This window comes from Lathyrus oleraceus, chromosome 4, assembly GCF_024323335.1.
Source record: "Lathyrus oleraceus cultivar Zhongwan6 chromosome 4, CAAS_Psat_ZW6_1.0, whole genome shotgun sequence".
NCBI lineage: Eukaryota > Viridiplantae > Streptophyta > Magnoliopsida > Fabales > Fabaceae > Lathyrus > Lathyrus oleraceus.
The window spans coordinates 500970407-500983642 of record NC_066582.1 but is presented as its reverse complement, the minus strand read 5'-3'; the positions used below and the strand labels follow the sequence as shown (position 1 = coordinate 500983642).

General features: G+C 32.0%; 1 protein-coding gene across 1 annotated transcript; it reads left to right on the top strand.

Moving 5' to 3' along the window:
* Positions 1-10634: 10634 nt before the first annotated feature.
* Positions 10635-12357, top strand: LOC127076860 (transcription factor bHLH84). Its single transcript, XM_051018652.1, has 5 exons — positions 10635-11078; positions 11229-11468; positions 11714-11779; positions 11876-11941; positions 12052-12357. The coding sequence occupies exons 1-5, from the start codon at positions 10635-10637 to the stop codon at positions 12160-12162; spliced, it is 927 nt and encodes a 308-aa protein (XP_050874609.1). The 3' UTR covers positions 12163-12357.
* The last annotated feature ends 879 nt before the right edge of the window (positions 12358-13236 follow it).

Here is a 13236-nt window from a genome sequence, read left to right as displayed (position 1 = left end):
GGCTAATTTTCCATGACATGTCAGCCACATGGTCATAATTTCTCTAGGACGGACAACATTACCATACAATAGTTTTCTCCCAGCAACATCTTGTTCATCTTCTCTCAGCTTGTTATACATAACTTTCATTTGGAATTTGCTTTTGCCTAACATATGATCGTAAAGTTGCTGAACCTGCGGGGTATATTAACGATTTTTTTTAAAATTTTAATAACAATAATTATTAATAATAAAAACCAATTTTATTGTGGACCATAGCTTCTGGGATTTTGGTTATGAAAAGACTATGGTTTTTATGGTTTTAATGAAAATTAATATGACCATTTAAGTTGGGTGGTAATGGGTTTTAATGACTTTAAATTCTTGACGGTAGAATCAAGCCTATAAATAGTCTTTGGTCCCTAAAGCTTTCTCCAATCACTTTCAGAAATACACCATCCATATTAGTGAGTAAGAGCTTAGAAGAATCAAAGACAGATCATTCATATCACTGCAATAATGGCTGGAGGTAAATTTCAATTTCAATTTTCGCATGCAGTTTATTTTAATCTTGTTATTCTTTTGTTATTAGGAATAAATGATCGATATAAATTTGTTCTAAGATTTGATATCAGAGCTTCCGGTTGCCTCTGCCTTGTTTTATATTGGGTTTTTCCATATTTAGTATTTTTGTGATTTGTTGTGTTTGGAATTTTCACTATACCAGAGTTTTAAACCAGAACCTATTCTTTTTCTATGTATGGATGTTACCACTTGGCTGTTTGTTATTTTCGCATCTATCCTCGTTTTGTTCATATAAATATAATGTTATTTTACTCATTAATTGTGCCTTATTTATTCATTTAATTTTGAATTAAATTTTATGCATAAATTGAAATTGATTTATAATGTTATTATAATTATTTTGTTAAGCAATTGTATGTGAGATCTTGTTTGTTTATTTATTTAGTTTCGTTCTCTCATATGATTGGGTTGTTATGTCCACTTATGGTTATAATTTTGATTAGTTTGGATTAGCCACAATATCATTTAAATTAATTGAGATTATTTCTAAAGTTTTGATATCACATAAATGATTGGAGATGAAATTGTAATTAATTATATGTGGTATAATGGATTTTATCCTACATAAATTTTCATTATATTGTATGATTAATTAGGATAAAATGTCAAATTATTTTCATAACTTGCCCACATGAATTATGAATCGGTACATAATTTGATAGTTTTGTCATAAAGTATTAATTTTTTGGATAGAAAATCAAATTATTTCATGCACATAAAGTATGAGGTTGTGTATGTTGTTTGAAAAATCTATCGCAAAATTAAATAAATCTTATTATATTAAAATTTAGCCCACGGGTAATTTTATATTGCAGGATTTATTTTATGATATGTTTATATTGATAACACATACAATTTAGATAATATTTATGCCTCAAATTTTGAAATAAATTTTTTGTTTATTTTTAAATTCTCAACCTGCTAATTTTTCTGTTATCCAATGTGATATTCCCGAGCTCAGAGAAGATAACTATAAGGCATGGAAGGAAAGAATTCTCCTCCATCTAGAATGGATGGACATCGATTATGCTATTAGGAAAGACGAACCACCTGCAATTACAGATGAAAGTACTCCAACTGCAATCTCATTATATGAACGGTGGGAAAGATCCAACCGACTCAGTGTGACGTTCATTAAGACTAAGGTCACAGGTGGAATACGTGGTTCCGTCGATCAACATGAGAATGTCTGTGATTTGGTGAAAGCCATCGACGACCAGTTCGTCACTTCTGAAAAGTCTTTGACAATCACTTTAATTATGAAATTTTATTCCTACCGACTCATCAGTGTGAAAGGTGTGCATGAGCACATGATGAAAATGCGTGATATTTCAGCTCAACTTAAGAAACTTGAGGTTGATATGTGTGAGTCCTTCCTGGTGCACTACATTCTGAACTCTCTTCCGTCTGAGTATGGGCCTTTCAAGATTTCCTACAATACACATAAGGACAAATGGTTAATCGATGAGTTAATGACCATGTGTGTTCAGGAAGAAGAAAGGCTTGTAATGGAATAGAGTGAGAGTGCATTCTTGACAAGCACCCGCGGGAAGAACAAAGCTGTTGAGACTGACAAGTCTCAAGCCAAAGGGAAATTCAAAATACCACTGCAAGGTGATATCAAGAAAGAAACAAAGTGTTACTTCTGTAAAAAGGGAGGACACATGAAGAAGGAATGCCCTAGACAAAGAATGGCTTGAGAAGAAAGATAACTTATTCTCATTTGTTTGTTATGAATCCAATATGACTGATATTAATATTAACACCTGGTGGATTGATTCTGGATCAACAATCCATATAACAAATTCCTTACAGGGTATGCAAAACCTAAGGAAGCCAGTGGGAAGTCAGCAGATTATCCTATCAAGAAGCAGAATGGGCTTACATGTGGAAGCTATTGGAACTTGCAATTTAATTTTGAATAATGGTTTTGTTTTGAAATTAGAAATGACCTTTTATGTACCAAGTTTCTCACAAAATTTGATTTCAGTTTCTAGACTTTAACCTTTTGGATTCCTTTAATTTTAAAGACACCTTATTTGAATTATTTTATAATTCGAAATGTATTAGGAATGATATATTGTATGATGGTCTTTATCATATAAATTTACAAATTGAATCCATTTATAGTTCAATGCATGTTCAAACTTGCACTAAGGGGTGTAACATTAATGAGAATTCTTCTATGTTATGGAATCGGAGATAATGACATATCTCCATAGAGAGAATTAAAAGATTAGTAAAAGATGGGGTACTTAATACCCTAGATTTTGCTGAATTTGAAACTTGTGTTGACTGCATTAAGGGAAAGCAAACCAACACGTCTAAGAAAGGTGACAATAGGAGTTCAGGTATATTAGAAATAATTCATACAGATATATGTTGTCCAGATATGGATGCACGTGGTCAGAAATATTTCATCACTTTCATAGATGATTACTCATGATATATGAATATTTATTTGCTTAATAATAAATATGAAGCATTGAATGCCTTCAAAGTCGTTAAGGCTGAAGTTGAGAACCAGTGTGGAAAGCAAATAAAAATAGTGAGATCAGATCGGGGTGGTGAATACTATGGTAGATACACTGAGAATGGACAAGCACTGGTCTATTTTCTAAGTTTCTTCAATAACATGGGATTGTTGCCTAATACACTATGCCCGATTCTCCGAACCAAAATGGTGTTGCATACAGAAGAAATCGAACATTATTGGACATGGTGCGGAGCATGATTAGCAACTCTAATCTTCCTAAACCATTTTACAATGAATCACTAAAGACGACTGTGTATATTCTAAACAGGGTTCCATCCAAGGTTGTCCCAAAGATGCCATTCGAGTTATTTAAAGGATGGAAGTCGAGTTTACGACATATGCGCGTTTGGGGATGTCCGTCTGAGGTGAGGATTTATAACCCACAAGAAAAGAAACTAGATCTGAGGACCATTAATGGGAATTTCATTGGATATCTCAAAAGGTCTAAAGGTTATAGATTTTATTATCCATCTCACACAACTAGGATTGTGGAGTCAAGAAATGCAAAGTTTCTTGAAAATCATTTAATTAATGGGAGCGATCAAATCAAAGATTCAATTTTTGTGCATGATCATATAGAGCATGAACCTTCCACTTCAAGTGATATATTCGTTACTATTCACAATATCCCTCAAGTTCAAATGGATGTTTATTAACCAATCATTGAGACTCCACAAGCTGCTGATAATCTAGTAGATCAAGTTGGTCATCAAAATGATGAACACTTAGTTGAACAACAAGATCCACAAGAAAATGTTGATCAAACATTAAGGAGGTCTACCAGGACAAGAAAATCAATTATTTCTAATGATTAAATTGTGTATCTACAAGAATCTGACTATAACGTTGGAGCTGAGAATGATCCTGGGAGCTTTAGACAAGCCATGAGTTGCAAAAAGTCAAATTTGTGGTATGATGAATGATGAAATGAATTCCATGAAAAATAACGACGTATGGGATCTTGTAGAGTTACCTAATGGGGAAATGGCAATTGGTATCCATTATGTAACATTGAGAGATATAAGACCATACTCGTTGCTAAGGGATTTACTCAAAAGGAGGGAATTGATTACACTGATACTTTTTCTCCTGTATCTAAGAAAGATTCTCTTCGTGTCATCTTAGCATTAGTTGCACACTTTGACCCTGATTTGCATCAAATGGATGTGAAAACAACCTTTCTTAATGGTGATTTAGAGGAGAAGGTTTATGTGAAACAACCTGAAGGTTTCTCCTCTAATAATGATGAGCATTTGGTTTGCAAGCTTAAGAAATCCATATATGGTTTAAAACAGGCCTCTCGTCAATGGTATCTTAAATTCCATGAAACAATATCTTCATTTGGATTTGTTGAAAATCCCATGGATCAATGCATATACCAGAAGGTCATTGGAAGTAAAATTTGTTTCCTCATTTTATATGTGGATGATATACTACTTGCAACCAATAACACGAGTTTGCTACATGAGGTGAAACAATTCCTATCTAAAAACTTTGATATGAAGGATATGGGTGAGGCTTCATATGTAATTGGCATTAAGATCCATAGAGATAGACCTCGAGGAATTTTGGGCCTATCACAAGAAACCTACATCAACAAAGTTTTGGAGAGATTTCGAATGAAGGATTGCTTACCAAGTGTTTCCCCAACTATCAAGGGTGATAAATTTAATTTAAACCAATGCCCTAAGAATGATTTTGAGCGGGAATAAATCAAGAACGTTCCATATGCTTATGTTGTTGGAAGTCTTATGTATGTTTAAGTATGCATAAGGCCCGACATTGCATTTGCTGTAGGAATCTTGGGAAGATATCAGAGTAATCCAGGTATGGACCATTAGAAAGCTGCAAAGAAGGTGTTGAGACACCTTAAAGTAACAAAAGATTATATGCTTATGTATAGGAAGACGGACAATCTAGAAGTGATCGGCTATTCAGATTCTGACGTTGCAGGCTGTGTTGATTCTCGCAAATCAACATCAGGATACATTTTTATGATGGCCGATGGAGCTATTTCATGGAGAAATACTAAGTAAACTTTAGTTGCTACTTCTACTATGGAAGTCGAGTATGTATCCTTTTTTTAGGCTACTTCTCATGGTGTATGGCTTACGAGTTTTATTTCTGGACTTAGAATCACGGATTCTATCTCTAGACCTCTGAAGATTTTTTGCGATAATTCAACTGTTGTCTTTATGGCTAAGAACAATAAAAGTGGAATTCGAAGCAAACACATCGACATAAAATATTTAGCCAAAAAAGGAAGAGTTAAAAGATAAAACAGTAGTTATTAATCACATTAGTATTGATTTAATGATCGTTGATCCTTTGACTAAGGGCATGCCACCAATAAAATTCAAGGATAATGTAGAGAACATGGGACTTGGGTCCACCTTATGATTGTATACATATCGTTTATTAACAGAACTCTTATATTGTGATGTATACATATCAGTTTGAGAAAATATGTTACATCTGGACCAAGAGTAAACATTGGTTTATTTATCAAGTTTAGTTACCACATTACATATATATACTTGAAAAATAGACATGTTATAACACATAGATGATAATATTCGATTTAAGAGAAACTATCTCTATGATTCACGTATTTATTTTTTGAGGAAGTTTTTATAACTCATTTATGCCAATAATCAGTTATATGGACCAAGGGGAAGAATGTGACGTTATTTTATTTTATTTTAATAACAATAATTATTAATAATAAAAACCAATTTTATTGTGGTCCATATCTTGTGGGATTTTGGTTATGAAAAGAGTATGATTTTTATGGTTTGAATGAAAATTAATATGACCATTTAAATTGGGTGGTATGGCTTTTAATGACTTTAAATTCTTGATGGTAGAATCAAGTCTATCAATAGTCTTTGGTCCCCAAAGCTTTCTCTCATCGCTTTCAGAAATACACCATCCATATTGGTGAGTAAGAGCTTGGAATAATCGAAGACAACTCATTCATATCATTGCAATAATGACTGGAGGTTAATTTCAATTTCGATTTCCGCATATAGTTTATTGATCTTGTTATTCTTTTGTTATCAGGAATAAATGATCTTGATAAAATACACTATCGAATTTTTCAAAAAATTACGACTTTTTACTTAATTTTTCAAAATACCAGAAGGTCAAGGTCAGTGGAAGTAAAATTTGTTTCCTCATTTTATATGTGGATGATATACTACTTGCAACCAATAACACGTGTTTTCTACATGAGGTGAAATAATTCCTATCTAAAAACTTTGATATGGAGGATATGGGTGAGGCTTCTTATGTCATTGGCATTAAGATCCATAGAGATAGACCTCGAGGAATTTTGGGGCTATCACAAGAAACCTACATCAACAAAGTTTTGGAGAGATTTCGAATGAAGGATTGTTCACCAAGTGTTGCCCCATTATCAAGGGTGATAAATTTAATTTAAACCAATACCCTAAGAATGATTTTAAGCGGGAACAAATCAAGAACGTTCCATATGCTTCTGTTGTTGGAAGTCTTACGTATGCTCAAGTATGCAGAAGGCTCGACATTGCATTTGCTGTGGGAATCTTGGGAAGAATCAGAGTAATTCAGGTATGGACCACTGGAAAGCTGCAAAGAAGGTGTTGAGATACCTTAAAGGAACAAAAGATTATATGCTTATGTATAGGAAGACAAACAATCTAAAAGTGTCCGGCTATTCAGATTCTGACGTTGCAGGCTGTGTTGATTCTCGCAAATCAACATCATGATACATTTTTATGATGGCCGATAGAGTTATTTCATGGAGAAGTACTAAGAAAACTTTAGTTGCTACTTCTACTATGGAAGTCGAGTCTGTCTCCTTTTTGGAGGCTACTTCTCATGGTGTATGACTTAAGAGTTTTATTTTTGGACTTAGAATCATGGATTCTATCTCTAGACCTCTGAAGATTTTTTACGATGATTCAGTTGCTATCTTTATGGCTAAGAACAATAAAAGTGGAATTCGAAGCAAACACGTTGACATAAAGTATTTAGCCAAAAGAGAAAGAGTTAAAGATAAAATAGTAGTTATTAATCACATTAGTACTGATTTAATGATCGTTGATCCTTTGACTAATGGCATATCACCAATAAAATTCAAGGATCATGTAGAGAACATGGGACTTGGGTCCACCTTATGATTGGATACATATCGTTTATTAATAGAATTCTTATATTGTAATGTTTTCTCATTTTCATGCGCACATCAGTTTGAGAAAATATGTTACATCTGGACCAAGAGTAAACATTGGTTTATTTATCAATTTTAGTTACCACATTACATATATATACTTGAAAAATAGACATGTTATAACACATAGATGATAATATTCGATTTAAGAGGAACTATCTCTATGATTCACGTATTTATTTTTTGAGGAAGTTTTTATAACTCATTTATGCCAATAATCAGTTATATGGACCAAGGGGAAGAATGTAACATTTATTTATTTATTTTAATAACAATAATTATTAATAATAAAAACCAATTTTATTGTGGTCCATAGCTTGTGAGATTTTGGTTATGAAAAGAGTATGATTTTTCTGGTTTTAATGAAAATTAATATAACCATTGAAATTGGGTGGTATGGGTTTTAATGAATTTAAATTCTTGATGGTAGAATCAAGTCTATAAATAGTCTTTGGTCCTCAAAACTTTCTCTCATCGCTTTCAGAAATACACCATCCATATTGGTGAGTAAGAGCTTGGAATAATCAAAGACAATTCATTCATATCATTGCAATAATGACGGGAGGTTAATTTTAATTTCGATTTTCGCATATAGTTTATTAATCTTGTTATTCTTTTGTTATCAAGAATAAATGATCGATATAAATTTTGTTCTAGCAATATATTCTCGTTGTTGCATAACAGTCTTCATGATCCAAGTACTGTTAGGCTTTATCTTTACTTCCATCACATTTTTGTTTTTGAAATAATAGGAGAGCACCCATTTAACCCGTAGCTTGTTCGATTTTCCACTAAGATTCTAAAGGAGTTTCATCATGACAATTATGTTCTAAGTATCAAGGTCTATAATGTTAAGGTTACCTTGCCTTCTAGGTCTGCAAACTGTTTTCCATGCAATAGGGATTTTCATACTGATGTCAGTACCACCTGTCCACAAGAAGGATCTACAAATAACATCAATTTCTTTAGCATAAACTTTGGCAAAGGGAAACACTGTATCCAGTAATTTACAATGACAAAGGGAAGCACAAACTTGATTGTTGATCCTTATCAATATCAGCTTTCAAAAGAATATTACTTAAATGTTCAGAATCTATTTTGGTTTTAAACTTTTTTTCTGGTTATGAAAGTTTACAAAGTTTCAACCCATTTTGAAAAATGAAACACACTTAAAAAATGATATTTGAATTGTGTAAATTAGAATTTTAAAGTTGGTAATTTGCTTTATAATGTATATTTCTTTATATACGCCCCTAAAGACATCTATGAATGAATGCATAAGTTTGAAAAGGTTTAATGAAGCATTGTCATTCAAAACAATGATGTTGTTTGATAAAAAAAGTTGTATTTTTTTTCAAGTGTTAATTGATTACCATGGGGATGTAATTGATTACTGTTGCTCAACATTAAAAAATATTCAAAAGATTTAACCGGTAATTACCACAGCTATTTCTTTAAAAAAATATATAGTTTTTGCCAATTTTGTTTCAATAGTTTTTATGAATAATATTTAAGAACTTTTTAGATGAATTTTAAAAGATAATTTATAAGCTTTTAAGTAATACTACTCTTGTTCCTTTATACAACAAAAAATTTATTTTTTAGGTTCATTGAATAACCAATGTATTTAGTCGATTTATAGACAAGATACATTGAATATTCAATGAATCTAAAACGTGACTTGTCTCTTATAAAAATGAACGAAGGTAATATAAGATATGAATGGTTATTAATCAAAGAAAGATAGATTTAAACTTAAACTCTTTGCCATTGCTTTTGATTGCTCAATGTCTTCATCTTTTGTTTTCTTTGTTGTCATTGTTGCATTTATCTTTTTCTTCTTTTATTGATGTATTTGTTTTCATCAAAACCCTAGTTAAGGTCAAAGAAAAGTTCTTCTTCATATTAAACACACTTGAGCAGTAACAAATGTTAACATGTAAAGTCGATATCTTTGACCAAAGTTTCTCCGTAATTTGATATGCCTGACACCGACACAATACTAACACATGTGATTACGTTCAATTTATTAATTTTTTAAAAATTATTACAAATGTCGACAGGGTCATGTTTGATGTTTGTGTCAGTACTTTATAAAGTTACAACTAGAGTCAACTAATGTATGAGTAATGACGATCCAAACAAAGGAAGACTAACAAAGTGTAAGTTAAGTTCTCTAGTAAGTGACCTAGAATTCACAATGAATGGGAAACAAAGAATTTGTAACTGGCAGTTGTTAGCGTTTCAAAAACTTCTGATTAATGGATGCAAATGTGAGTAGTTAAGTTCTACATCGCCTACGACTAGGTGAAATGTTGGATTTATAAGAGAACCTATATATTTAATGTTTGAAAGTGATTTTAAGTTAAATGAATCAAGACTAGAATCGTGTATATGAACACTTTTTTAATAGTATTTCAAGTCGTCTATAAATTGTCTTAAATTTTCAATACGTTACTATCTTGTACTCACTTTTGCATAGTGTCATGTTATTATTGAAACATACCGATGATTATGCATTTAATTAATCTCTTCATTAATTACAATATCTAATGCATTAACGTTTTAGGTAGAGATATGTCGTTGGTTCTGGAACGTTAGACATCGTTGTTGCTCTCAACTCCTCCAAAATCCTTAGCACCGATACTATCTTATAAAAAATTATTTCTAATGTTTTTTTTTTAAGGATATGTGACAATATAATAGTTAATTTGTTTAAATAAAAGAAATTCTAATCTTTAGGAATTTGCTTAAGAACCACAAACTATAATACTATAAAATTAACTAATAATAGGAAGAAGAATCTGTTCTCAAATATAGTATGATACATCCATTCCTTCCACACGTACATGCGTAATACGTCACATATAGCATCGAAATCTAGAGTTGAAATTCAAAGCTGATATAGCTACCTACTAAGTTGAAGTTTAACAAGAGAATGTTAACAGCCCTAGGTGGACTAGAAGGGACAAAAATCCAGTTACAGATAGATATTGCTGTCTGTCTATTTCAATGACAGTTCAAGAATATTGAGACACACACAGACACCTCACCACGATCTCATTCCCTCCTACCTCGTTTTCAACTCATATACTTTCATAACCTCACGCGGTTCCAAATATACCTGTGTTGAGAGACTTTGTCAGATTCTAATTATTGCCAATCATGAGATCTTTTCCTATTTAAGAATGAACTCATTATTCCCTATTAATATATTAAACTACGTAAATATACATATTTTTTTCCTATATATTTGTCTAGTATAAATAGATGGAATAGTGATCAAACACTATACCAAGTGGAGAGTTTTTTCTACAAAAAATGGAACCTGCTGAGCTTATTTCTCAAGAATGGAGTTCTCTTAGTGGACTCTACACTGCTGAGGAATCTGACTTTATGAATCAGTTACTTGGTAACTGCTCAACCCCACAACACCTCTATCAGAACTCCAATTTAGGAACTGAATCTGCATTTTGGCCAACACATGATTCCACAATGGTTACTGTCACAAAAAATAACAACTATTCTAACTCAACTTCTGATGCTAGTTGCATCAACAATACAGTAACCAGCTTTGAGTATATTTCTATGGGACTTTCGGTAAATGGTTCCAAATTCAGTCCATATACAACACAAACTAATCAACAATTTCTAGCTAACAAGAATTTGCAGTCCCCAAAGGAACATGAAATACTAGTTTCTGAACCAGAAGAGAACACCGTAAGAAAAGAAAATTCACTGAAAAGATCTAGGAGCTCGAACGAGGTAGATAAACACGATGGAAGAATCTTCTAAATATTTCACTTACTACTATTTTTTTTCTCTACAAAATTATATGCATTTATTTCCTTTTCCTGCACATTTTATGATTTGTGTTTGATTTTCTGCTACTCTTCTTTTTATTTGATATAATAGGTCTCCAAGAACAAGAGGAATGCTAAGTGTAGGAAGAATATGAGATGTGGTTCTAGAAGCACCGACGATCTGACCTTAAGCAGTTGTTGTTCGGAGGATGATGAGTCCAATTCTTCTCATGAACTACATGGAGGGTCATGTTCAAGTTTCAGCCAGAATGATTCTACAGCTATCAAGTTAAGTGGTAAATCAAGATCTAGTCGAGGTCCCGCTACTGATCCACAAAGCCTATATGCAAGAGTAAGTCCTTTTTGGTTCTATATTCTGCTGTTGTATATGAAACACCAGTACTTCAGTTTGAAGACGTGTTTGGTGTCTGACACGTGTCAATGTCTGATCCTGACACATGTTGTTACATTCAATTATTATATTTTTTTAAAATTTTTACGAGTGTCATATTCAGTGTTTGCGAATCTGTATCAGTGTCCATGTAACGTGACGGATTACCTCATCTCTTACCATGATTTCATTTTTGCATTGTATAGAAAAGAAGAGAAAGAATAAATGAAAGGCTGAGAATCCTACAAAACCTTGTCCCCAATGGAACTAAGGTAGCTTTCTTTCTCAATGTTCATACTCTTGACAAACAACTAATTAACTACTATGTTGAGAATTTTAAACTCAATGTTCCTTGATTAACCCTGCAGGTGGATATTAGCACCATGCTTGAGGAAGCTGTCCAATATGTGAAGTTTTTACAGCTTCAAATTAAGGTAGCAACTCAAGAGGCATTAAATTTTCAGCTCAATGCAAAAAAAAAATCAATATTACACCTATGCAAAGACAATTACTGATAATTTTGTTCCATATATGAATTTAACAGCTTCTAAGCTCTGATGATTTGTGGATGTACTCTCCGATTGCTTACAATGGAATGAACATTGGACTGGAACTTGGTATTACCCCAGCAAAAGAAACAAAGGATATGCAATAGCAATAAAAGAGAATGCAATGCAGCAGATTAAGAGAGACTGATTTTATTTTGTGATTTTTTTTGCTGTTTTCTGTCTATTTGGCATTCAATCCTTTGTTTTTTTGGACAGAAAGTGACAGTTATTTCTTAGCAAATATGAAATTGATTACAAAGTGAATCTTTTGCTTCTGAATTATGAGATATCAATGTGAGTTGATTTCAAAACAACTCCATCTAATCTACTTTTGAAATTTAAAAAGTAATTATCCATAATCATGTTTAGATTCCTTTGATAGAGAAAAGTTTTATTCATTTATTGTCATTTGGATCTCTTTGTGATCCTTGTAACAACTTTTGTGTGTAACAGTTAGTTGTTTTTGGATACTTGAAAAAACATATGAAATAACAACAATTGTATCCTTAATTGCACATAGTCCCCAAAATATTGTAATAGTGTGATTTTTAATTTTACCCCTTACGTTAAAATTCCGTCCAAATTTACATCAATATGTGGAGGGAGCTTGGATGGAACATTTTCCAAATTCGTTATGTATTACTCCATTTTGTGATTCATCTTCAATCTCCGAGTCTTCCCACGACGACATTGTTATTGTGCTTCTCAAAACTGTGGAGAGAGGAACTGAAGAATCACAGCAGAAAGATGAGCATGATGAAGACAATCTTCCTGACACCCCAAATTTAAACCTCACATCCCCGATACCTTTACTATAATATTTTATGATTTTGTATTTGGTAGATTTTTGAAACTTTTTGAGTTTTTATTGAATTTTAAAAACAATTTACGAGTTTTTGAAGTATTTTTGAAAATATTTAAATTTTTATCAGATTTTTAAAATATGTATGGATTTTTACCAGATTTTTCAAAAAATCTATGAATTTTTACTGGATTTAAAAAATAATAATTTTTAGCGTATTTATCAAAAAATCAATGATTTTTTTACCGTATTTTTCAAAAACTCTGTATGTTTTTATCGGATATTTCAAAACATTTATGAGTTTTTATAGTATTTTTTAAATTAGACTATCGGATTTTTTAAAAGATGAGTTTTTTCCTAATTTTTTCAAACCTAATTT

Bases quoted from the DNA above. Each gene is read 5' to 3' on its own strand.
- LOC127076860 (XM_051018652.1), top strand. From the start codon at position 10,635: ATGGAACCTGCTGAGCTTATTTCTCAAGAATGGAGTTCTCTTAGTGGA. The intron at 11,079-11,228 runs GTAGATAAACAC...TTGATATAATAG, and splicing joins GATCTAGGAGCTCGAACGAG to GTCTCCAAGAACAAGAGGAA. The intron at 11,780-11,875 runs GTAGCTTTCTTT...TTAACCCTGCAG, and splicing joins TTGTCCCCAATGGAACTAAG to GTGGATATTAGCACCATGCT.